General features: G+C 40.8%; 1 protein-coding gene across 1 annotated transcript; it reads left to right on the forward strand.

Annotated features, from left to right (window-relative positions):
* Window positions 1–1,161: 1,161 nt before the first annotated feature.
* LOC138588323 (glutamate dehydrogenase, mitochondrial-like) lies at window positions 1,162–27,741 on the forward strand. Its single transcript, XM_069658369.1, has 13 exons — window positions 1,162–1,684; window positions 13,546–13,626; window positions 14,129–14,184; window positions 16,863–16,926; window positions 17,296–17,390; window positions 21,143–21,322; window positions 23,428–23,565; window positions 23,856–23,993; window positions 24,414–24,494; window positions 24,639–24,762; window positions 25,105–25,196; window positions 25,485–25,547; window positions 25,823–27,741. The coding sequence occupies exons 1-13, from the start codon at window positions 1,282–1,284 to the stop codon at window positions 25,940–25,942; spliced, it is 1,635 nt and encodes a 544-aa protein (XP_069514470.1). The 5' UTR covers window positions 1,162–1,281; the 3' UTR covers window positions 25,943–27,741.
* The last annotated feature ends 54 nt before the right edge of the window (window positions 27,742–27,795 follow it).

The following is a 27,795-nucleotide window of genomic DNA, read 5'->3' on the forward strand; positions in this document are numbered from 1 at the left end:
CAATAACTTGAATATTTTTCCTCTGATGTTTTGTATATATTATTGATAATATTTTGCATATTTTTGGTTCAATTTGCCAACATATTTGTCGATTTGCCTTCATATTAAGATTCATAAGATATATAATATAGGTCTCATTTAATGACTGAGGACTCTAAGTTTAGAAAAGAAGACATTTGAAACCTCGTCATAACACACACACACACATACACGTACACACACACCGCTTTCTAATGTGTCTGCATTATAAGATTCTATAAATTCCCACTGAAACATTATCTTATATATCATATTTTATTCAGCTAATTTGTGCCATAGTGTAAATGTCTCATTTTGCAGAGTCCCAACAGTTTTAATAATTCACTTTATCTCTTCATTTTTTGCTTTAGGAGGTCCATTTCCAAAGATGTGACCTCAATCCACAAGTGAAATGCAGCCTATAGAAAGTATTTGCAACAATAATAAAGCCTAACCTTATAACCTTCTTGAACTGTTTGTATGTTTTGCACCATACATACACATCAAATGTAAGTTTTTATTTATAAAATCTAAAAATCATGAATTCTCTGAAAACATAGAGGATAAAGTTGCATTATTCAAAGGTAGTTGCAATCCTCCTGTTAGTACATGTACAAAATACATACTACTAAATTAAGAAGAAATGGTTGCTTTCTTGCTTCTTTTTATAGAGTCAATGGTTGCAGACATACATTCATTAAATTAAATATTTGACTCCAAAAACACACCTCCAAGCCGTTCAAATTGTATCGAAATAGGCTTTTATTTTGGACGTTGTAACCGGAAGTTTCATTTGAACCAGTCCTAGCCGGCTAGACGCTAGCTTAAACAACTATAAAAAAAATACTGAAAATATGTCAAACAAGTTTTAAATGACTAAATCAGGATTTAATCTTTATTTTTGTATCTTTGTATCCATTAAGCTTCACCTTCTGTGACTTATAGTCTTGTAAACAAGTGTGTAAACGCTTTTAACGTGCTAAAGTTTAGCTAAACTACGAGCCTTTCCCCTCACGTTTTGTGGTTAAATGGGTCTCGTGCCACCCGAGTGGTGCTCGTCGTGTTAAGTTAAATACATGCAGTTGCACGTTCCGCTGGCACGCAGCGGTGTAGGTTAACAGGAAGGGGCGGCATGAAGGAGGAGCCGCTGCTACGGTAAAAGTGTTCGTATTCCCCGCTGCATTTCCTCGCTCTCCCCCACACTTGCCAAATCTAAACCGACGGACTCATCTCCCCGGGACTGTAAACCAATCTCAACCCAAAATGTACCGGTATTTCGGGGAGCTACTCACCCGGGGAGCGGGCAGCGTCCTGGCCTCGGGTGCCACCGCTGCTGACTCGGCTCTGCCAGCGTCCGCGTCCCTGCTGCGCTACCGCGGCTACAGTCAGGCCGTGGACCAGGACGACGATCCAAACTTTTTCACCATGGTGGAGGGCTTCTTCGACCGGGGCGCTGCTATCGTGGAGGACAAGCTGGTGGAGGGCCTGAAAACCCGGGAGAGCCCCGAGCTGAAGAGGAAGCGCGTCCGCGGGATCTTGAAGATCATCAAGCCGTGTAACCACGTCCTGAGCGTCAACTTCCCCATCAAGAGAGACAACGGAGAGTGGGAAATGATAGAGGCGTACCGCGCTCAGCACAGCCAGCACAGGACGCCCTGCAAGGGAGGTGAGACCCGCGCCGGGACCGGGTGTCAAAATAACAGCACATATCATAGCAATATAATGAACTGTATTAGAGGGACCTCACAGGGACGGTAAAGTGTGAATACTAGTGCGAGGACAGTTGACAGGTTTAGTTAGGAAAGTTTAAAGGTCCCAAGAAGTTATAAGAATAATGTAAATAATATTTTGTAGGAATGCAGCGATGGAAATTACATTCACACATATACATTTATAGTATATATCCATGTGATGCTACTTCCCACCTCTAGAAATAATGTATTTTTGCTGCACATCTTTTTTATCACCTGTAGCTTCTTTACAAAATAATATTTTACATTAATTAACAATTCATAAAGATTAAAGCTAAGATGTGAAAGCAATTGTTCAACCTTTTTTTTGGCTTGTTAGCTCTATTAGATGAAAAGTGTATTTCTTTTTCTTAGACGGTTTTATTTCAATAACTGAGGCCCCAAAGAGGATAAATATTTAATGTTCTATTAAAGAATTAAAGGTAAGAAAAAAGTCCAGGAACTGAAAACAGATTTGTGTTTTAGGACTTTTTTTATGCTTTCATCTCCCATTAATCATCCTAAGAATAGTAAAGTGAATATGTGGTGGTGTATGCAGTGAATGCAGCTTTCTGTAGCACTCTGGCCTAAGGCAAATGTCCCCTCTGGCAAAATAAAGTATATTCCCTTACCATATCTTTACAAATAATGTAATGTTAAAGGCAAAAATAGCAGGCCTGGGCCTATAGTGGAAATCATTATCACAACATCAGGGATTTTCTAATATAAATATTTATCACAGTATGACATTTTTTTCCAAATCAAAGACTAGACCAGATCTTTGTTTTTTGTTTTTTATTTGGGTGTCACCTTTCACTCTGGGAAACTGTGATGGACATTTGTTGTTATTTTGTGACATAAAAGGGCGTGTTGAGCAATTACAAAGGGGTGTGTATGTAACTGAAGGTAAAATATGAAGACACTCTAAAGGTAATGTAATTATATTCAGGTGTGGGGAAAAAAAACAGACATGTGTGATGTGATGCTAACAAGGTGAACACAGTTTAGGTACAAAATGACAGATTGTAACCTGACTTTTGGAAAACAGGATGTACACTTTCAAGACAGACAAGGAGTTCACCCAGACTTTTTTCTAGGGCTGCAATAAATGATTAGTCTCATGAATGATATAGTTCAGTCTATGAGTTGTCATAAAGCCCAAGTGACGTCTTTAAAACTGGTCGGTTTCATTCACAGTCATAAATATGGAGACAAGCAGAAAAGCCCTCTGTACGAGGAGCTGCAGACAGCAAATATTTGGGATTTTTGCCCAAAGACTATATTTAGTATGATGATAAGAAAAGCCAGAACGTTTGTTTTGATTGGTCTAAAGTCTTGAGATGAGATACTTTGTGAAAGTATTCAAGTTCTATGTGGGAGATTTTTGTTTTACTCTGCATTAAGACGTGTGCATATCCATGATGTACATGAATATGCACACCCCACTGTCGTTAAAAAGACTCAGCCAAGCACAGAGTATCTATAAAAAAGGAATTAATGAATAAATTGATTTTTTTCCTGCACAATAACAATCATTTGCTGCACCTAATGGATGCTTTGATAATGTTAAATCTGACAGATGTTTGCTAAATGAAATTGTACAAGGACTTCATTGTGCTCTTAATAGTTTTTGAGATGCAGCCTTGTTTTTGCACCATATTCGTTCTTTTTTGGACTCATGATGTGACTACTGTATTTTTTCTTACAACAGTATGAAACATATAGGATCAGTAGTCCCATGTCCCTTAAGACCAATTCTAGCACCATAAGAAAAAGTCACTTTGCAGCAAACTGTAATTTTGCTGCAGGTTACCTGAATACTGTTACAGACTTCTAAAGTTTAATGTTGACTAAATGAACGTGCGGTTGCAGCTTGAGTCTGTGCTGTAGCTGCTGATATATCTCACTGATGACAACTGATAACACCTACCATTACTGATATGTTTGTTGTATTTGAAACCAGATAATAGTTCTTAAACATGTAAAAAATAAATATTACCATTGTTCATTGTTTTACTAACATGACTGATACTCAGAGAGCGCTCACATCTCCTGAGCAGAGCAGAGATGTAGTTATATTTTTATGTAAACCCATACTGTAAGCTTAGCTTGTAGAATATGTGGGCTAATTGATAGCAGACCTGGTCTCCTTGTTGAAAAGCATCTGTAGGCTAAAACCCTTCAGAGTAACCTGTTGGACTGGATATTAATTGTTAGAACTGTTGCTAGTACAAAAAGAAGACTCAACCAACCAGAGCTTTGGGGACGTCTCACAAAAGGATTTAATGAATCTGTCAAAAAAAAAAAGATTTTTAGCACATTTTTTCTGCACCTTATGGCTGCTTTAAAATAGTTAGATCTGACATTCTGTCATTTTTTTGATTAATTGTGTGTTTTGTTTTAATAAATGTTCAGAAAACGTTAAAACATTTCCATCACATCTTCTGAACTCTAACATCAGCATGTGTAAAATATTTGAGAAGCTAAAACCATCAAATATGGTTTAACATTAAATCAGCTGCTGAAATAGTTATTTTCTGTTGATAATAAATAATTAATCACTTCATACTTTTCTATCTGGACGTTTCTAATTCGTTCGTAATTGCATTCTTTATCCAAGTTTAGAGAAAATTATATTAAAATGAGGTAATTAAATAGTGTGTGTAAAGCTGCGTGTCAGGGTTGGTTAGCTGTAACACGCTGCAGTGTTGCAGAACAGTTTTTAAGCGTTCGGCAAGTTTAATGTGTGTTAAGGTGGTGAGGTTTCCTCCCCTGACAGGAATGCTGACAGTTCAGACAGACTGTGTGTGTGTGTGTGTGTGTGTGTGTGCATGCATCCTGAGCTACACACTCTGTACTGTACTGATGTGTGCCGAATGTTTCTTTGTATTGTTGTGCTTGTTCACCTGCTTTAACCCAGAGTTTCAGTCTTAGTTTGTTTTTATGTGTGGTTCTCAGAGTCTGACCATCATGAGGAAGCATTAACATGCTGTCCTGCAGTTAACTTTCAAGTGTAAGAAACCAACAACTGTAACAAATCAGAAGGAACGCTTCTCTCAGGCAAAAGATGTCTCTGTGTGAGGATCCAGTCTGTGTCTCTGTGGAGTTTCTCTGTTCTCAGAGTTGGGTTGGCGCTTCAGAGCCGCCGTTAGCTGGTTAGCATGATATCTAGCCATAATCTGTGTTATGTGTTTGTCCAACATGAACCAGACCACAGGGACATTTCAGCATGAAGACACCAGTGTTCTGCTGCAGTTTAACAAGGTTTGATTGTGTATTTGTTGCCAGTTCAGAGGCAACCATGAAAAAAAAGCCTGCAGGTTGAAAATGACATCAGGAGACAGAAGGCCTTTTTACACTGCGATTCTGCCGCAGCGCCGTTACGAAGCTCCGCCATCATGCTGCCTTTGACATTTTACGTTGAACCAAGCCACCAGAATCAGAATCGGGGTTTACTGCCAAGTAGGTTTACGCATACAGAGAATGTGTTTTGATGTTTTGGTGCAGAACAGGAAACACAGAACTGGAATAAGAATAAGTAAAAGTCTTCTACAGAACATGATAAAGTATGGGCAATAAGAATAAAAATATGAACGACAAACAAACAAAGAAAACACAATACGTATAATAAGACAAAGCGTTCCGACGTTGCAGAAGCAAAACGTGCGCGAGGTGTGAACAAACAGCGCATGCTTCAAATACACACACAAGGCGCTGTCCCGCCCTGCCGGCTCTGCTGTTTACACTGACGCCGTTTCCCCTCTGTTACGCCTCTGTTACTACCTCCGATGCCGGCTCAGAGGCGGAACGACTTCGCCCCACCGTCCCGCCTCCGTGCGTTCTACATCAAAGATCGAACGTAACAGAGGCGTAATAATCTCGCCTTGAACTGGCAGTGTATAAGGGGCTACTGTCAGTACTTTAAGTCTCACGATTTTTTATTGTGTCTCTTAGGAAGGCACTGAGCTGATGCTATTTGATGATGCATCACTTCTGAGGAGGTTCCCATGTTCAAGGGTGATGTTGTTGATAGGGCTGGGTTTAAAAAAAAATTTTTTTTTCGATTCTCATTTGAATGACCCAATATCGATTAATGAATCTGGAGATAGATCTTTAAAAAGATGTGTAAAAACGCATCAGATCACTCATGTTTCTGAGCGCTCCTGAACGCAGCACCACTCAGTTTTGCACTGATGTTGTTATACAACATGTTATACTCGTGGCCAAATCTCGTGCAAGTTGAACCCCAGTTCGTTTAATCAAAATCATGAGCCAGATGTTCAGACTGAAAATCTGAAACTGGACAAAAAGTTAATCAGCTATCTGATTCATAAAATTGTTAATATTGTGTTGCCTGCTGTGTGTTGGTCATGCTAGATAAAAAGTACATGATGTTACTTCTTTGGTGTCAATTCTTATTGTTAACATTAAAAATGTTGATATGCACCAGGTTAGAGGTGCATTGATATTGTAACTGAAATACCCATAACCAAATCAATATCGAATCAAATCGACCTTGAGAATTGGAATCGAATCGCATTGAGAAATCCTTATGGATACCCAGCCCTAGTTGTTGACACAGTTTTGTACAGGCACAAGGTTTCATGAAAGTTTGAAAAGTCCAGCAAACGAACAAGTGAACCACCGCCTTAAAATAACACGTGCTTGTTTTCTGTGATCTATAGATACAGACTGCAGTGAACTGCCTGTTTGAGCTTTCACCTATTCATTCATATTTTATGTCCGTCTTTGAAGCCTGAGCTGAATCAGTGCTGGGGACAGTTTTTTTTCCTTGTCAGCAGTGATTGGAGGTTTTTTCCAGGAAGCCTTCAGGACGCTGCTCGGGGGAGAAACAAGAGTCGGACTGTAAATGCACGGAAGAAAAAGTGACTTACATGAAACTTAACTTCTGATCGGGACACAGTAGACTTGATTCTTCAGTTTGGGTATAAAAAGATAATTGTGACAGAATCAATTTAGCTGTGTGGAGGCCAAAGAATGATGAAAAGCAGATTCTCTGTAGTATTACTCACACAGAATAACAAACTTGCAGAGAGCGGTGTTTGGATTCTGAAAGCTTATTACCAAAGATATGTCCAGGAAATACCTTCAGCCTGCAACAGTGCACGACTCAGCAGAGTTCAGATCATGTACCTGCCAGACCCTCACCTACAGAGCTGGGAACACTGAGCACGGCACAAACACAGTTAGTCATTACTACAGCTTCACGCCTGAAGCACTCAAAAAGTTGTGTGTTGCTTACAGTCCAACCAGCATTTACAACAGGACAGGGATCAGAGAGCTGGGAAGAAGTTGTTTCTATATTACTGCTGCTTTGAATGATTACTGTATAATGTGTAGTTGAGATTAGTCTAAGGGGTCAGTCTAGTGTGATCCAAAACTTCTCCTATTTCTCACAAATGTCATCCACATGATGATGTCCAGAAGGATCTGAAATGAACACCCACCAGGCACCCAATGTGGCACTGAGGGACCGTCCAAGCTTGGGCTTTTTTATTCTTTCGAGAATTCTCTGCTTTTTAACTCTTTGCTGATCCTCCCCTTTACATGCTCGTGTAATATTCTCTCCTGCTTTTCTGACAAATCCTGATATTTCCTTCTGATCGGCACAATACTTTACTCCCTTTTACAGCATCAGGCTGGACAGAAGGTACGATTAAAGCTCCTGTGAGGAGTTTTCAGCCGGTTATGAAACACACTGACATTAATTATGCCTCTATATGGCCTAAATAGGTAAATGAGACCATCAGCGAGAATATTGACTTTATACTTGTATACATTTTAATGCCTGTCACAGCTGCCAACGGGTCTGTCAGACAAGGCAGTTAACTACATACAGACTTTGTTTACATTTTCCATGGCAGAGACTCGGTGAGTGATGTGTTTGACTAGGGCAGGACATTTAATTTAAATATGGTGCTGCAGAGATGTTCTGTGCTACACGTCGTACACAGACCTAACTTTCAAATATCTTTGTTTGATACAGGTCCCAGCAAAAATCACACCATAATCATTTGAGAATAATGATAGTTAATATCATAAATTACAATATTATGTCAAAATAATGGCAGTTAGATATTTCTTTCTTTCTTAAAATCGTTCAGCCCTATGTTCGACTGTTAAAAGACAGCAGAAGGAGATTTTTCATTCATTTGCATGTAGAGGACAAACTCGGCTAAGAGATAAAAACCTACTGCTTTGTCCACAGTGGTCACAAAGATCGACGCAATATCAAAGTTCTTTACAGTAGTGTTGCGAGTAAACAGAAATCTACTATGGCTGAACAAACAAAGAAAAGATCGATGACTACAGATCCAAATATAGAAATAAATTGGACGCTCAGATGAAGGCAAACAGTCTAAAAAGGAAAGCGACCGTCAGCGAGGAAAATCAAGAGTTACAAGCGGAGACAACCGTGGACGTCACACATGCGACACTGTCTGGATATCTGGGAAGTGTGCTCCTGCAATTACCGTTTATCGCCATAGGTGCCGCCAAAGAGAACGAAACTGAGATCTTCTAGATTAGAACTTTAAGTTAGATTCATTAATTAATGAAAAGTATGTCCAAACTATACTTCTGCTTTAGGGATAGACCGATTATCGACCGGGCCGATGATTCAGAGTCATAATACAAAGTATAATACACAAATATATGTGGACTGTATCATATATTAAAAACTTAATTGATCCCCATAAAATTCACAAACTATTTTAACAATAATCAAATATCAATCAAACAAGCGCCAAGTCATAACAAAAGTTATCTCCAGACCGTACTGTCTGTTGTATTATTTAGAGAGAGACCCAACATGAATCCACCGTGAGCAGCAGTTAGTAACATTTGGCAACAGTGGCAGAAAAACTTCCTTTAACAGGCAGAAACCTCGACTGGACGGGCCGAGAAAGAGAGAGATGCAGAAAGAGAGACAAACAAACAACAGATACAGACCTAAGGCTGAGATCTGATCTGTCATCACTGTTTTAGGACTTGTGATAAGAAGTGATTTTGTCATACACTCTGAACTTCAGCTTTTGTTCATTCACTGCAGCCAATCATCCAAAGAAAAGAGGTGTTTAATCTCCCAGTTTGATGCAGCTTTTATCTGAGTATCCTGAGCTGCTCTGGATTAATAGGATCAGCGTGATATGAGACGTGTAGGCGAAGGGTGTGGTTGTTGCTAACTCTTTAAACATACAACAATTCAATGTGAATGAATGTTGCAGCTTGTGGTAGTGTTTCTTTAAATGAGCCTGGAAGGATCACCACACCCAGCCTGACTCACTGCAGCTTCAAAAACTCACAACAACTCGTCTGACGCCAAATCTTTCTCTGTCTGCTTCCTCTCTCTGTCCCGCTCCTCTTTTCCTGCTCACTTTTTCCTCTCTTCTCTGCTTTTGTTTTCTGATTCCTGTTTCCTCCTTTCTCACTGTTTTTAACCGTTTTTTCCTTTCAATCCTTTTTCACTTCTCCTTCGACTGCTTTAAGTAACGAGAATAAAAAGTTTAAAACTGGGAGTAAAACTTTAAACTGACTTTCCCCTTTTTCTCTGTCTGGTCTGTTTTTCCATTCGAGCTGCAGCCATTTTGTGCAGTCCTCCTGCAGCAGGCTGTGTTTACACTGATGTGTGTGTGTGTGTGTGTGTGTGTGTGTGTGTGTACAGGCCTGCATGTGTTGGTTCCACTGCAGACTCGTTTGCAGCTTCAGACTGAACTCTCTTAACTTTGTGGTGTTTAAAATTTTCCATGCACATAAAAATGGGCGTCATATTTCAACAGCAGAGCGAACCAGCTTGAACATTCACTGGTCAGTTAGAGACTGAAATCACAAGAATACCAACATTTCTAACGGTTTACCACAGAACATGTCTATTTATTCACACAGTTAATTTGAGTCAGTGTATAAGCAAGTGATTTTTTGATACTTAACTACACACACGTGTTGTAAATAGCTCATTACATCCTGATAAATGCCTCCTGTCTATGAGGAGGTGAATGTCTGTAAAGTTTGATTTTACAAAATGGACAAAAAGCCCAAACGTTCAGTAGTTTAAGCACTATTATGTCAGGTCCATGTTGCTGTTTGCAATATTTAGTTTCCAGGTTGAATGCAGCTGTCAGTGACGTGTCATCAGAGTGATTTATTATGAATTTACTACCACTACCATGTAACTTACTGTGCAATTAAAGTTATTAAAACGTCATGTTAAGTTGGCAGCCACACTGGTGATTTAGAAATAATAACAATTATAATGATACAAATGATAATAAACATTTATGTATAAAGCAACTTTCATACAGGGGGGTAACCCTGCAAAGTGCAAGTTTACAATAAACTGAAGAAAAAGGAGAACGAATCAGAACAGGCAAATTCAAAGAAATGCAAATGCTGTGCGATTAAAACAAGCAAGTAAATTAAAAGAACGCAGCAGGCTCCAGACAGGAGGAGCTGGTTAATGCTAATAATAATAACATTTGTAAAAGATAATACAAACAAAAGGAAGAATGACCTGTTAAAGCTCCTGTGAGGAACTTTTGGTTTGTGTTGATTTTGGCGCCCCCTGTGGACAAAGCCGTACCTCTTATCTCTTTGCTGATTTTGTCCTGTACATGCTTAAGTGGTTGTCATGTATCACTCACTTTAAATCTTTGCCCTGGGAAATGTAAACAAAGGCAGCGTGCAGTTAATCGCTTCGTCTGACACCTACCCGCCCACCAGCAGCTTCAGGCATTAAAAATAACTAAATAGAAATCATCAGTCTTGTCGCTTATTGTCTGGTTTGCTTTCGTCATAAAGAGTCATCAGAATTAATTTCTGTCTGTTTCATAGCCGCTGAAAAACTCCTCCCAGGAGCTTTAAGGCAATGCTGAATAAATGAGTCTTCAGTTTAAAATGGTCCAGTGTTTGAATCTCTCAAAGCCTCGTGTAGGGACTTCTACTGTTTCAGTGCATAGTAAAAAAAAGACAGAGCTTCAGATTTACTTACTTCTGTGTGTGCTTGTATTTAGAAAACTGGCTGCATGAGACCTCAAAGGCCTTGAAGGATAGTATAAATAAAACAACAAAGAATTAGCATTGAATGTTGGTTAGTTCGCTGTAGTTCTAGCCTCACAGCAGAGTTCTGAATTACTTTAGTTTATCAATAGATTGTTTTCAAAGACCAGTGAAAGAGCATTACAGTAGTTGAGTCTACTTGAGATAAATAACTAACATTTTTGGCGGCTTGTTAGGACAGGTGTGGCTGAACCTTTGCAAAATGTCTAAAGTGATAGAAAGCAGCTTAAATAACAACCTACAGATTTTGGTTTTAGGGGGGTTGTCAGCTGAATCTGTACTGAAGCTAAAGAGTAAAATACAGGATGTTTGCAGCATGCGTAGGGATACATGCAATGATTCAGAATCATTCAGAAATGATTGACTGACTGTCTGTAGTTGTTTTAATGTTCTTAATATAACGTACATTGAACAGACATGGTTATGGCTTTAATTAGTCATGTTATTAGGGCTGATGAGTTGGGATGATTGAAGGTCCAGGTCTGCGCTGCGGCAGGAAGAATGAATGAATGAAAGGGTGTAGTGCATGTATGTTAAACAAGCTGTGTGGTGCGTTATTCTTGTTATAACATACAGAAATTAATAGTTTGCTGCATAGTGCAAACACGCATTAAGTGGATCCATTTTCCATGTGCAAAACTAAAGCCAAACCAGACCGAGTCGTTTCGCCTAAAGCTGAAAGGCAAGCGATTAAAAACAAAGTCTTCTCAGCGTCCTCATAACACACCTGTGTCTACTGTTAATGACAGACGCTCTGTGATTGCCTCATTTAATACTCCACCTGCGTCTAATTAACAAAACAGAAATGGTTCTTAATCTTACAGACCCAATTTTTTTTATGTGGCAAAATGTGTTTTACATCTGCCTTTGTCTGCAGAAGTACATGACCTACACGGAACAAAAATATAAACGCAACACTTTTGTTTTTGCTCCCATTTTTCATGAGCTGAACTCAAAGATCTCAGACTTTTTCTTTGTACACAAAAGGCCTATTTCTCTCAAATATTGTTCACAAATTTGTCTAAATCTGTGTTAGTGAGCACTTCTCCTTTGCCGAGATAATCCATCCACCTCACAGGTGTGGCATATCAAGATGCTGATTAGACAGCATGATCATTGCACAGGTGTGCCTTAGGTTGGCCACAATAAAAGGCCACTCTAACATGTGCAGTTTTATCACACAGCACAAAGCCACAGATGTCACAAGTTTTGAGGAAGCGTGCAATTGGCATGCTGACTGCAGGAATGTCCACCAGAGCCGTTGCCCGTGAATTGAATGTTCATTTCTCTACCATAAGCCGTCTCCAAAGGCGTTTAAGAGAATTTGGCAGTACATCCAACCGGCCCCACAACCACAGACCACATGTAACCACACCAGCCCAGGACCTCCACATCCAGTATCTTCACCTCCAAGATCGTCTGAGACCAGCCACCCAGACAGCTGCTGCAACAATCGCTTTGCATAACCAAATAATTTCTGCACAAACTGTCAGAAACCGTCTCAGGGAAGCTCATCTGCATGCTCGTCGTCCTCATCGGGGTCTCGACCTGACTGCAGGTTGTCGTTGTAACCGACTTGAGTGGGCAAATGCTCACATTCGATGGCGTCTGGCACTTTGGAGAGGTGTTCTCTTCACGGATGAATCCCGGTTTTCACTGTACAGGGCAGATGGCAGACAGCGTGTATGGCGTCGTGTGGGTGAGCGGTTTGCTGATGTCAACGTTGTGAATCGAGTGGCCCATGGTGGCGGTGGGGTTATGGTATGGGCAGGTGTCTGTTATGGACAACGAACACAGGTGCATTTTATTGATGCCATTTTGAATGCACAGAGATACCGTGACGAGATCCTGAGGCCCAATGTTGTGTCATTCATCCACGACCATCACCTCATGTTGCAGCATGATAATGCACGGCCCCATGTTGCAAGGATCTGTACACAATTTCTGGAAGCTGAAAACACCCCCCGAACCCCCCTAATACATTTTAGAGTGGCCTTTTATTGTGGCCAGCCTAAGGCACACCTGTGCAATAATCATGCTGTCTAATCAGCATCTTGATATGCCACACCTGTGAGGTGGATGGATTATCTCGGCAAAGGAGAAGTGCTCACTAACACAGATTTAGACAAATTTGTGAACAATATTTGAGAGAAATAGGCCTTTTGTGTACAAAGAAAAAGTCTGAGATCTTTGAGTTCAGCTCATGAAAAATGGGAGCAAAAACAAAAGTGTTACGTTCATATTTTTGTTCAGTGTAGCTTCCATGCTGGTTCCCTGCTGTGCTTCTTTAAACCTGAGGCAGGCCGACAGCATCTACTGTAGGTTAAACACTGACTATGGTAAGGGACCTCATATAACCCCACTTCAAAGAATCCAAACTATCCCTTTAAGGCTTTATAATACAAACAAGTCTGTACACTGTGTGTAGAGGGAGCATCACCTGACTGGTCTGACAGGTCTGGATCATTAGGCATGGCAAGCTTTATTTAAAAGATCGCTTGAAGAGATCAGAGAAGAAAGCCGAAAACATGAATGACTTTTAAAACTATGAGTGATAAAACAAAAAAAATGTAGGCACTCTGACAACACCACATCTATTATCCAAACAGCTTATCTTAATAGGCTCAGGTGACGATGTGGTCTATGCCTGCGGTTCAGGTGATGCTGGGTCCTCTCCCTTTTTCTGCACTTTTACAAATGATTTGTATTGTCTGTGTTTCAGGAATCCGTTACAGTACAGACGTGTGCATGGACGAGGTGAAAGCTCTGGCCTCGCTGATGACGTACAAATGTGCTGTTGTTGGTGAGTAAACACTTGTGTTGGTCTTTCTTTACTTCTGAAAATGTCCCCTAAAAGGCTGGACTATTACTATTACAAGTATAAAGTGTCAATAGAATAAAGCAAGTCAATCAAAGGTGTTAATTTCATGTACAAAGTTCTGGAATCTGAAATCTGGAATTTGGATAAAGCAGGAATATTTACATTATATATAAAGGCGGAGTCCATAGAGAGCAGCCATCTGCGCACACGTGTCTTATGAGGGGCATCATTAACATAATTCATTGCCTAGCCACTAACCCTGACACTGCCCATTACAACTTCATGCCTAACACCCAACCCTGTAACTTCTCATCTAAACCTGATTCTAATATGAACCTTAACACCAGGTCTTCACCTCTGAAAGGCAGAAATGTCCTCACTACAGTGGTTAAACACTGAAACTGGCCCTTAACGGCACTCTGGTGTTGGGTGTATAGTGAAGCTGCTGTGTTTTCTGGTGTTACATTAAAATGGTTTGTTCCAGATGTGCCGTTTGGTGGGGCAAAAGCTGGAGTGAAGATCAACCCGAGGAAATACTCTGTAAGTTCAAACACATGTCTCTGAATCTCTGCTGCTTTCACTCAGTTTTCTCCGATGCGATCATTCATTGTAGCTACTAAAGGTGAAATAAATAAATGCTATGTGAATATGGAGCAGTCTGATGCTGCAGAAACTGCAAGTGAAGTCCAAAATGGACAGACTTCTGACAGAAGAAGAGAAAAACACACCAGGCAAACGTATTTGCACAACACAAAGTAGTGAATATAATCGCTTCCTTCCAGTTAAGAAGCAGAGCAGAACGTTTAACCCTTGCGTCACACTGAAGCTACAAACAACCTGCTGGGACCTGGACTAACTCGCCACAGGGTTGTACAACAGTGTGTGTCGTATCAAAGAGGTGTGTTGTTGTGATATCATCAGCTGGCAGCGAGCCTCCTGTCTGTCATCTCCAGGTTCACTCACCGTCTCATGTTACAGACTGTGAAACCTGGGATTTCACCACCTTCTGCATCGACTCTGTAGCCTCACGTGTGCCTCAGTGAAAATAGTGAACTCTGAACGTCCACATCAGCGTCCCTGAGGCCGCAGTGTTCACTCAACTGAAGTTAATGTGGTGGAATGAACCAGATGTAGAGGTCAACAGCTGAGAGCTAAATGCTAACAACAGCATGCTAACATGCTTACAATGACAATGCTAACTTGCTGGTATCATGTTTACCATGTTCATAGTGTTAGCATTGCTAACATAATTAATGGGGAAAAATGTCTGTCCGTGTTTCCTTTCGCCCAAGATGATGCCTCAAAAATATTCAGTTTACGGTCATAAAGGAAAGAAAATTAGTCACCAAAATAGTTTGCGATTTGTATCTTTGAAAATAAGTCAGTTGATCGTTGCAGCTCTAAACATTAGCTTATTTATAAAGGCAACTGTGGCTGATGGGAATGTAATTAGTTGTACATGTATTTGGTCAGAAACTAAATTAGATCTGCAAATATGATTTAATCAAAAGTCTAGTGATACCAAATTGAACATCAAGTTTTCCATCCATTCATCTTTGATCTACAATATACCACTTATCCTGTTAAGGGAGCCTATCACAGCTGTCATTGGGTGAGAGGCGGAGTTACAGCAAGTATTTTTCAAATGCCAAACTACTCTTGTTATACTAGCCCCTTATACACGGCCAGCTCAAGGCGGGAGTATTACGCCTCCGTTCCGTCTTCTATGTAGAACGCACAGAGGCTGAGTGGTGGGGCGAAGTGGTTCCGCCTCTGAGCCGGCATCAGAGATAGTAACAGAGGCTTAACAGAGGCAAAATGGCGTCTGTATAAACAGCAGAGGCGGCAGGGCGGAACAGCGCCGTGTGTGTGTTTGAAGCATGCGCTGTCTGTTTACACGTCACACACATTTTGCTTCTGCTTGTTTGGTCCAATGTAAAATGACAAAGGCTGCATGACGGCGGACCGTTTTTACAGCGCTGGGGTGGAGCCGCAGTGTAAAAAAAGCTCCTCACTCTCGTATATTTTTCACTTTTTTCAGATTTTTTACCAACATGTTAGTAGTAACTAAGAACTGCAACTAACTAGTAGTAGTTAGTTGAAAATGTTGTTAGCAGTATAACCTTGAATAGGTGGAAATATGAATGGGACTGGTTTAGGACTTACTAAAGTCAGAGGAAAAGCCTGATACTACTGAGTGTCATCACTGTGAGGCAGTTCAAACCTCCTGGTCTTCACCGTGTTAGCAGTATGTTCCTTTTACTTCTGCCCTAGTTAAAGGAACATACTATCAATCAAACCTTATTTGTAAAGCACCTTTCATACAGGTTAGTGCAGTTCAACGTGCTGCACTGATGACTGACACGCTAGTAATAACTTTAAAGTCAAATCTTTGCCCTGGATAATGTCAACAAAGGCAGCGTGCAGTTAATCACGTCGTCTCACACCTACCCCCCGCCAGCAGTTTCAGACATTAAAAATATCTTTATAGTATATTAAATAATCAGCCTTGTCGCTTATGGTCTGGTTTGCCTTCGTAGGTCATATAGAGTCATTAGAATTAATTTCTTAATTAATGTCTGTTTCATAACCAGTAAAACACCCCTAACAGTAATAATAATATAATATTAATAATATAAACAGCTATAAAAAGAGAGAGGTTAAAATGAAAAAAACAAACATTTTACAACAGATAAAAAAATATTATTAAATGATCCAATATCTTTATATCATTCTCAATCTAAAGCCAGCTCGACTCTGGCCGACCTTTCCCAGCTGCTGCTCAGTAATTCAGACCAAACAGGGAAAGCTGTCAGCTGGCGAGAGGCACCGGGATCCTCTCTCTCTGTCTCTCTCGGGGGATTTGTGCTCTGGCTAAATGTTTGCTTGACCTTCGCACTTTTCAATTTTCTCTGCTGCAGAACACACCACAGTGTTCACACACGTGCAGCTCCAGTGATGACCTCTGACCTTTCCATACATAGGAATTCTAGGAATTAGATCAATTTAAACAGACAAGTGTCAAATAACTTTTAGTTCAAAACCAGTTCATTTCATCGTCGTTCAAGCCCTAAATTCAGTTATTAAGGGAAGTCTTTAATGTTGTCTCTGGTCTGCTGTTTGAAATTGTTGTTTAATCGGAGCACAAACAGAAATGTATAAAGCTCACTGTTATGTTCTTCTACTGAACTGAGTTTTTTACGTTGTATGTTTTTTAGGACATCGAGCTGGAGAAGATCACCAGGAGATTCACCATCGAGCTCGCCAAGAAAGGCTTCATCGGTGAGTCGACGTCCTCAAAACCCAGTAGAGCAAAACGTTTAAATAATCACCTTTTTTATCAACGTGAAGTTAAAGTAATAATCGCGAAGATTTCAGTTCCGTTCTTTTTGGTGTCGCCTATAGCGATAAACTGTAACTGCAGGAGCACACTTCCCAAATATCCAGACAGTATCGCATGTGTGGCGTCCACGGTCGGCTCCGGTTGTAACTCTTTCAACGATGGCTTTCCTTTATAGACTGTTTGCCTTCATCTGAGCGTCGAATTTGTCAAAAACATTGGAACACCATTATACTTTCATACTTGTGTGTGTGTGTGTAATCAGTCTGTCGTATTGCTGATATCTCTGCTGTGTTTTTGTGTCTCTGCAGGACCCGGCATCGATGTTCCTGCTCCGGACATGAGCACCGGGGAGAGGGAGATGTCCTGGATCGCAGACACCTTCGCCACCACCATGGGACACTATGTGAGTCTCAGCTGTGACTGATGGTTTGGATTCACAATCATGAGAAAATAAGTTAAATAATCTTAGATGAAACAGGTGAAATGAGTAGAAGTGTCTCATCAAAAAACAACCAAAAAACACTACAGATAAAGCAGCACCCTGTTAAAACAGCTCTGCGTACGTTCAATTGTAGCTCAGCTTAAACCAAAAAACAGCCACTTGGAGTTTTAATAAAGAGTATAAAGTCTGAATAATTACAATATAAACTCAGTATATTTTGAAAATGAAGTTTTAGTAAATTAAAAAATAAAGTCTGAATATTTAGGGAGTAAAGCAAGAATACATCGAGATCAAAGTCTACCCTCTAGGAATAATTTTAACAGTTAAGTAATAAGAAGACAAAGAGAATAAATTCTGGTATAAAATTGGAATAATTTAAGCATCAGGTTTTCCTTCAAGAATACACTTGAATAGTTTTATTAGAATTTTTTATTAGAAAAATTCAAGAATAATTCTAATTATTAAGTTATATTTTGCCAAAAAAAAGTCATTTCGAGTATACAGTCAGAATTATATGAAAGAAGAATAATATATCAACACTTCAGTCACTATATTTTTTTAAATATTTAAAGGATGAAGTCAAAATATTTTAAGTTTAAAGTTCTAACTTATCAGGAAAAAGTTTGGACTGTAGAGGGACATCTCCTCAATGTCCCCCGTCGCACTGACAGCAGAGGGACGTAGCTGTGAACTGCTCATTATTGGAGGCGTTGAAGTAAAAGTTTGTGCAGAAATCAATAAACAGAAGATGTGAGATTTAAGCCTGAACAAAATTGTTTCAATAAGTTGCTTTCATTTTTTATCAGAGCAGCACACAGCGCTAAGCAACGTCTGATCCAGGGTCCTGAACAGGGTCGGGTGTCTGTCAGACTGTCTGAATGGTAAACTACTACATCAGTAAAATGCAGAGCAGTAACACAATGCACAGCAGACTGTGGGACAGGTAGATCCTGGCTGCCTTTCACATCATTTACATAAAACGCTTGAGCTTTAAACACTTTCAGACGCCATGAATGAGCTCTGATCTTAAACGTGAGGGGAATACCAGGTCCTCATTGTACTATGTTCTCGTAGTATTGCAACTATTGTCTGGAAATCTTTCATTGTTTTTTATGGTTGGTCGTAATTATCTGCCAACATTTTTTTTCTATCAAAAATGGGGGATAAGTTTTAAATTCTTTAGAGTGGCTTTAAAATAAAGACACTGTTTTTCTTTGTTATGTTAATCAGTGTCATAGAATCAGTGAACACAAAACTTCCTGAAATCATGACAAATCACATCTGCATAAACTATCTCCAGACTTTAACCAAGCTCAAAGTCGTTGTCCTGGTAACACAGGAAGCGTGTTCGTGCTGCAGTTGTTGTTGACTTCCTGTTTGCCCTCCGACTTCCTGATTTTGATGCTGACAAATGCACATGTACGTGTACAGCAGGGTAACAGCTGTTTAATGATGCAGATCACATCAGAAAATAAAGAGTTTACATCAGCACGTCGGTATCCTGGCTACAAGGAGGAGATGTGAGGTGTTCAGAGAATGAGAAATAAAACAAAGACTCTGAAACCTCCAGAGATAAACGTTTTTCCTGCATTTCCTGGAATTTAAAGTTGCTGCCTGCATCATTTTGTTTTCAAACAAACTACAGTACTAAGTACAGCTTGAAAAATACTGTCGATCAATCAATTAGTCGACTGAAAAAAATATTAATAATTGTTGATCCAGCTTCTAAAATGTGAGGATTTGCTGCTTTTCCACTAAGAATGGAAGAATTTAAATGTATTTGTAATAATTTAGAGGTTTGGACTGGTTGTTGGACAAAATAAGCACTCGGGGCGTTGGGCTCCGGGTCATAGTGACGCTACTTTAAACTATTTTCACAGTTTTTAGAACTAAACGATCAAATAATCAAACTAATCCTGAACGAAATCAAACAGTTGCAGTCCTATACAAATAGTTCACTCTGAGCTCTGCCTTACAACTCAGACGGTAATGTTCTGCTTGAGTGATAATATTGACATGATAGGATCTATAATTGTTGAACATTTTTCTACTTGAAGCATGTGTACACATTTTTACAGTATTAGGTATTAGTGCTTCTACACAGGCATCTGCTCAAATGTCCTTTCTGTCTGTAATGTTTCAGAGTGTTTACATGTTTTTATCTCAGACTACTTTGACTCTTCTGAAAACATTAAGATGTAGTTGATGAGAGTTTAGGTTCAGTTTGAGTCAGGAGAAGCCCTGACGAAACTTCAGTCTGTGTCTCGGGGAAAGTTTTTGTGAGCTTGGTCGTTGATCTCTGAGAGTTGAATTTGTTCGATTCTGGACTCTGGCTCTTTTTCAGTTCCGTCTAGCAGCTGTGTTGGTTTTGTTCTCTGAGGCTCATGGGAAGTGTAGTGCTAAGAAAGTCTTGCTGAGTTTGTATTTTTGCTTCACATCTGAAATCACAGCTGTTGTTGTTGGTTATCGGCAGAGAGACCCCCCCAGCCTTCTATGTCGGGGACCAGTGTCTAAGGTAAAGCTTGCTCTCTTTAAATCTGCTGGGATCTGCAGGTCTGGGCTCAGGATCGTTCGGGTCTTTTAGCTGGTCTGAAGTGGGTGGGGGTCCCTGGGTTTGTCTGTGGTAAACCCTGCTTAGTAGGGAGTGTCTTTCTTTCTGCTGGTACCTGGGACGTTAGAAGTAGTGTGCTGTCTGTCTTTACCTGTGTCCTGACTCAGGCTCTGCCTCCCTGGGAAGGTGTCCTCATTAAGTCCTCCATAGGCCGAAACCAACAACACTTTACAGATGATTAGGTCACAAGTTCAACAAGTTCCAATTTGACCATTAGTTGATGTTGCTTTCAGGAGCCTGTAATCAACTTATGATAGTGTTACTTTTCCAGGTTTGCTATGGAGCGAGAGAGAGTGAGAGAGTGTTTACATGATGTTGAATTTTAGCTCATGAGTTCAATTCAGCCATGTGGGCCCGCCGCCCGCAGCGATAGGCATGGGCTCGGGTGCGTTGTAAACCTGGCAGCAGGTAAAGGCGGGGGCCTTGGCGTGCTGATCCCCGGCAGCGTGGACCGGTTCTTGGAATGTCACCTCTCTTGTGGGGAAGGAACTGTTCATACTTTTTCTCTGGGGTGTAGAACAGCCTCACTGTTGAGTGTTTGAGAAGCATCCCGTCACGCCGAACTGCCAACAGCACTGGACTTTTCCAAACCACAGATTTAAGCGAGCCACGTACACATCTCATTAAACTGAGGAGCTCTTGTGGTGATTGGCTGTGTTCATGATCGTTAATCACAGCCATCAGAAAAAAAATGGAAATTATATGCAAGGTGTTATAAAATATATCCAGGTAATAAGAGTCTAATGTGACCTTTTCAGGTGTCTTGTTTTGTCCAATCAACAGTCCAAAAAAGATAGATAGTTTTATATCAAAGCCAAATCAAATCAGAAAACTTTTCTTCTTGGAAGCTGAAATTTGTATTTCCTGCTTTAAAAACTGGTTGAAACCAGTCAGTTTTCAAAAGTTATTTCCAAGTTATTGTGTTGACTGGTCTATTATTAGACTTTAAAGGAGGCAGAGCCTGAACAGGACACGACTGTTCCGTGATTGTGTTTGTGGTTTTGCTGGCTGGTCTCAGTCGTTCTTACGACCTTTAAATATTTTGGAAACAGTAGAAGTTCTTTGTATTCACCCCTCTCTCTCCCTGTATGTTTCCCTCCAGGACATCAACGCTCACGCCTGCGTCACCGGGAAGCCCATCAGTCAGGGAGGAATCCACGGTCGCATCTCTGCCACCGGGCGAGGAGTTTTCCACGGCATCGAGAACTTCATCAACGAGGCGGCATACATGAGCCAGCTGGGGATGTGTCCCGGCTTCCAGGACAAGACCTTCATCATCCAGGTACTTTTGTCCTCTGCATCACCTGGAGAAGAAAAACACATTCAGACCTGGAGAGCAATTTCTCTGATTCTGTTTCAGCACGTTTTTAAACTCACAGATCTGTAATTAACAATTCATCATTTGGGTTTACAGAATCAGAAAAACAACGTATTTCTGTGCCTTGTCTCCTGCTTACAACAGACCACAACATATAATATAAACAAACAAAATATATAGCGTTCACTGTAATTACCAACCAAGAAAAGCAGAAAACTCTTAACACTTGAGGACCTGGAAAGTCTGATGTTTTTTATTTTTGTTCAAAATATGCAAAATGGCATTTTTAGGCGATGAAAATGGTGGAGTAACACGCGCCTGGGACAGATGCAAAACCAGAATTGCAGAATTTTACAATTTGAGCAATCTGAACAGTCGGATTGTCACCTGTGTCAACCTATGGGATATGTGAACAGGTGCATTATGTCAGTTACCTGTTTGTATAGGCCATAAGTGTGGGCAGCTATGTTTGCACTGCTGCCCAATTATAACACATTATCCTGCTGCTTTCATGTCTGCTGATTCTCACAGAAAGCCTGTACTTGATCAGGTAACACATATGGGAAGCAAACAAGGAAACGTTTATCAAGGAGCTAACAAGGAAACATTCCTTAATAATAACATACCATAATATTGGTTTTATTAAGCAGGTCAGTTTGTTTTGGAGAGGAGGAGACCTCTGCGGATAACTCTCCTTCTGGTAAAACTAAAAGAATGCTAACTCCAGTGTGGTGTTGTTCTAAGTCACATTCCACCACTGAGCCTGGTCCCTTATACAACCATCTGTACATTTTGAAGCCATAGGGTGACAACTGAGGCTTTAAGAAACGCAGATGAAGACTGTAACATGCCTATGTTAAAAGAAAAATAAGCTATCAAACACTCGTCCCTTCTACTCCTGAAATATGGCTGCAAACAGTCAGAGAAGTCTTCAGCCCCAGCAGAGGCTGAGGTTAGCTTACATTCAGAGCAGTTATAATGAATGAAAACCTCCCTCAGCTCTTCCTCCCCTTCACTCTTTCCACCCTTCTGTCCTCATCTGATCCCATTGTCCCTGAAATCCTCAGTGATGACTCATCGTTGACTCATCAGAAGCCACAAGTTTTTCCTCCAGTTTCAGCCTTTAAATTAAAGTCAGTGCGGTCCACAACACAGAGACCTCAGCATTTTGGTCATGACAAACATGTTTCTGATATTCCAGAGGACAGTCTAACCCATGCGGACGAGCAAGCAATTCTGCTGCTTGAGCAAGATGTTTAAACTATAAATCCTTCTAACGAGCAAAGTCTGACAAACAGCCAGAAGGCAAAAGTTGTGATCCGAGTGTCTGAGTGTCTGCGCTTCGTTTTCACTGCTCAGCTCTTCAAGCATTCTTCAAAAAGGAGTCATTCTTAGAGCCCTGTGAGGTCATACTTCGATGCAGCAGTGCTTTGGGCTAAATGCTAATCACAGCATGCTAACATGCTCAAAAGGACTATACTAACATGCTGATGTTTAGCAGTATAATGTGATCACCCCCTTTTAAGTTTAGCCTGTTAGCATGCTAACATTTTCTTCTCAGCATTGCACACAAAGTACAGCTGAGATGGGGGACTGGCATTAGTATTACTGGCATTTGACTTTCAGAGGAGTCACCTTGGACTCTTTGTATTACAATAAGCATTTTTCATTAGCAGTGTGACTCCTGATTATTGGCACTATCAATCAATCTGCTGTTTATAATCAGCATGAGTCATTTAAGGCTCTAAAAAGGTTGGTAATAGTGAAGAAATGTGAAAAGTTAAGGATGTATATTTTTAGTTTTTCCGATATTACAAAAGAAAAAACAATTTATGATCCACAGCTGCAGCCTGAAATAAAGTGTCACTGCTGAAGAGGATCACAGCAGTTGTCTCGGTTCATTCTGAGGGGACTGTGGATGTCTGAATGATTTATCATGACACTCCATCCGGTAGTTGTTGAGAAATGTAATAAAACACTTCATTTGAACCTCATGGTGGTGCTAGAGGACAGGTCAGAGGATCAGTGGATGTCACAGGGGTTTGATGTGCCCTCTGTCTTGTCTGCAGGGTTTCGGTAACGTGGGTCTCCACTCCATGCGTTACCTCCATCGTTTTGGGGCGAAGTGCGTCGGAGTCGGAGAAATGGACGGAAACATCTTTAACCCAGACGGCATCGACCCCAAAGAGCTGGAGGAGTACAAACTGGTCAGTACTGGTGATACATAAACAAACAGGACAACAAATTGAATATTAAATTGAATATTTCAGCACCAAAAACTCACAGTTGTACGAAAGTCCAGCATGCCTCCTGTTGGTTGAACAGTATTACTACAGTGCAGTCTCATACAGAAGGTCTGTTTATAACCAAAGTAAAGTTTAATCCAGTTAAATGTGTTGTTACTCTGTTTTTCACTCACTAAGTGTTTTTATGCTTGTTATTCAGTTGAACCTAACCTTCCTTCATTACTTTATTTTGATCTGTTTTGCGTCTTCAGAACAATGGGACCATCGTGGGCTTCCCCAACGCTACACCGTACGAAGGAAACATCCTGGAGGCCGACTGTGACATCCTGATCCCCGCCGCCAGCGAGAAACAACTGACCAAGAGCAACGCACACAAGATCAAGGCCAAGGTAACACACGCTCACACACAATCAATAACTTTATTATTATTAGTAATTTATCCAGTTTAATCAGGTTATAAACAGGGTATAAAAACAGTTTGACAAATCAGTTTGGATGTGTGTTTTCATTTTTGACATTAATGTCTTTATTAGCTACTCTTATTTTCTTAATAGTAAATTGCGATCTCTATAAACATATATTAACAAGTGTTGATATGTGAAAAAAAATGGTAATAGTTACAAACTCAGTGACCAGTAAACATGGCCGAGAAATCACGTTTAGCCAGGAGAAGTGACGTTCAAAAAATCTGTTGATTTAAAGCAGTCTGGCTGTAACTTGTGACTGAAGTGATGTTAAACCCTCTGACTGCCTCTGAGCTGTTCCCAGCATGCCTCAGTAAACCGACCTGGGGTCTCTGTTACTTTCAGATCATCGCAGAAGGAGCCAACGGTCCGACCACGCCTGAAGCCGACCGCATCTTCCTGGAGAGAAACATCATGGTGATCCCGGTCAGTGGACTTTAACTGCGTTTCTCTTTACTGTTGATGAAAAGTTAATTTAGAAACAACTGTAATTTTTATTGCATCCGATTTACTCTCTCCTCTCGTTCTTGTCTCATCTCCTCTCCTTGTCTCCTCCTCTCCTCGTCTCAGGACATGTATCTGAACGCCGGCGGTGTGACGGTTTCCTACTTTGAGTGGTTGAAGAATCTGAATCACGTCAGTTACGGTCGACTCACCTTCAAATATGAGCGAGACTCAAACTACCACCTGCTCAGTGAGTCACACCTTCATATCCCGCTGTCACATAAACACAATATGATGGAACTGGTCATGTGGTTTCCATGGTGACACCAGTCTAACTAAATAACTGTCAGTGAAACTCGCGTTTATAATACGGTAGCATTTTCAGGGACCTGATTCTTGTCAGTCTTCAATGTTTGATGAATGTTATATCAATTACTAAATACTGTCAGAATGAGAATGTGAGAATATTTCACTTTCTATTCCTCGGCTGAGTGGGTCATGCTTCTTTCTTTATCCCACCCCTCATGAATGATTTCTTATTTTAGATGTTCTCTCTTCCCTCATCGTCTCTCCATCATCTCTCTCTCTCCAGTGTCCGTTCAGGAGAGTTTAGAGAGGAAGTTTGGGAAACATGGCGGCGCAATTCCCGTCGTCCCCACCTCTGAGTTCCAGGCCAGGATCTCTGTGAGTACACACGTCTTCTTCTTCTTCTTCTCATGCTTCTTCTTTTCTTTTTTCTTCTCATGCTTCTTCTTCTTCTTCTTCGTCTTCTTCTTCTTCTTCTTCTTCTTCTTCTTCTTCTTCTTCTCATGCTTCCGTCTTATTTGAATATGCCATTTTCTTCTACACCCACTCTTTCTTCCTCCACTACCACTGTTTATTTTTCTACTTTTTAAAGCTTCTTCTTCTCTGCTACTGTTACCGTGTTGTCCTCTTCTTCTGTGGTTTCGTAAACATGTGCTCTGTTTGCAGGGAGCGTCCGAGAAAGACATCGTTCACTCAGGTCTGGCCTTCACCATGGAGCGCTCTGCAAGGGTAACACACATGCACAAAGCACACACACACATGCACACGTACACACACTTATAACCAGACCAACTTTTCTTCATTTGCCACACAAAGAAAATATGAAAACATGAGCAGATCTGAGACATTCTTCTGTAAAACAGAAACATCATTGTGCTCACAAATCACTGAAATTGTTTCTGCTAAAAATTAACCCCCCCCCCCCCCCCCTCCTCCTCTCCCTCCCTCCTTCTCTCCCTCCCTCCTCCTCCACTCCCCCCCTCCTCCTCCTCTCCCTCATGCAGCAAATCATGCGAACAGCCAACAAGTACAACCTGGGTTTGGACCTGCGGACGGCCGCGTACGTGAACGCCATCGAGAAGGTGTTCCAGGTTTACAACGAGGCCGGCCTCACCTTCACATAGAGTCACCTCCATCCACCTGTCTGTTACCTGTCCGTCAAGCTGTTACCTGTCTGCCTGTTACCCGTCTGTCTGTCTTCGATCACCTCTGCAGGACTTCTTCCACACTTTTCACACCGCGTTTACGGTTTATTGCACAGCAGCAGTGTGAAGGAAAAGTGTGAAACTGTCTTTGTTTCCTTGTGTTCATTCCTTCTCCGCAGCACACCTGTTTACCTTCTTCTTCTTTCATGAGAAATGAAACACACAAAACCTTCTGAGCTTTAACGCGGCTGACTCTCTTCGGATCACCGCTCTGCGGCTTTATTCTCATATAAATCCAAATATTTGTGCAAAGATTATCAAAACACTTATTTAGCCTTAACAGCACAGAGTCACTCTCTCACCATGTGCCTGCAGCACACCATGAGGCCAAAACCATGTGGACACCTTCATCACATGTAATGAATCTATCTTGTTTATCAAAATAACAGACAGCAGAAGGCTAAAGGTTACCAGGTGTTCACATACTTTTGGCCACAGAGTGTTCACATGTTAGTCTCTGGGTGAAGCGCTTGTAAAGATGTATCTCCTTTTTATATAATGCAGTGCACACGTGCCTCAGGACTTCAGCTTTAATATTTACTGCCTTTGAGCTCAGTTACTTTATTAAAGGAGCATTCTGCTGCTTTTCGCTGCTTCAATTCCAAAACATACGTCAGCTTTTAGACTGCGGCTGGTTCACTAAACACATATGTGCAAAGGGATATTTAGAAATGTCTGATCCTTCAGTCTGCACTTATAAAACTTGCATCTTTGAGGAAAAATCAGTGGCGGTCTGCTCAAGCACAATTATAAACTCACACAGAAACACTACAGAAATCGATCAGCCGAGTGACATGTTGGTTAAAACATGAAAAATGTCTGGAATGATCCTTTAACTGTTTAAGTTGACTTTAAACCAAAGAAAAAAACCTTGATGCTGTTTTCACCTTTCGGGGCACGGCACAGCTGCAGCTCATGCTAATGCTAATGCTAATCTATGCAGTAAAACTAAGAAATATTCTGCAGGTTGTAACCTTCGTGCAGACACGCAACACAGACTCCTCTCTCAAAGTAATGCGTCAAATGAAAGCACAGACTCAGCGTGAAGGACGAAGCTCTCAGCAGGACTTTTTACCAACAACGTTTCCTGTATAAACTGCACAAAAACAGAAATAACTTCCTGACAAATGAGGATCCAGAGATAGTGAGCGTGTTTTAATAAGTCTCCGTTGGTGAGCTCAGGCCGCTGTGATTGGCTGAACAGTTCCTCTATATATAAAACATCTGTCCAGTGTAAACGTGCTTCTGACGCCTGCAGTGAGGCTGTGTTTTAAAGACTCGCCTGATGCTGAAAATTAAGAGCTCAACAGTCACAAACTGACTTCTCTACATGACTATGCAAACCACAGCACAGAGTTTACACACCGCGCACTTGAGTCCTGCGTGGGTCGAGCTGGTTAAACTGGTGAAACTGGTCAATAGACGCACAAATCAAAGCTTCAGCTTTAACCTGCAGCTCACAGAGGACACACTGATTCAGAGAGAGTTGATGTCTAAACGTGTCACCCAGCGTAAAGAAACTTTAACAGCTGATTATAAACTACAGCTTCATCTCTCAGGGGTGGGTGGGATTTGGTTTGGGGGTTACATGCTTTATGTTGGAAAAAATGAGTTAAACTGTCAGCTCTGATTTATCTGCTTTGGGATTCTGTGTGAGGGAGTTTTTTTTTTCGCCTTTTTGTTAAACTGTTACAGAAAAATAAACGACAGAAAAAGTCTCCTGTTTGAGTGTTTTTCTTTTGTGATTGAAGTTTAATTCAGTTTTCAGCTGC

Source organism: Semicossyphus pulcher, unplaced genomic scaffold (genome assembly GCF_022749685.1).
Source record: "Semicossyphus pulcher isolate SPU_LCO1_2020_fin unplaced genomic scaffold, fSemPul1.0.p SCAF_12, whole genome shotgun sequence".
Lineage (NCBI taxonomy): Eukaryota > Metazoa > Chordata > Actinopteri > Labriformes > Labridae > Semicossyphus > Semicossyphus pulcher.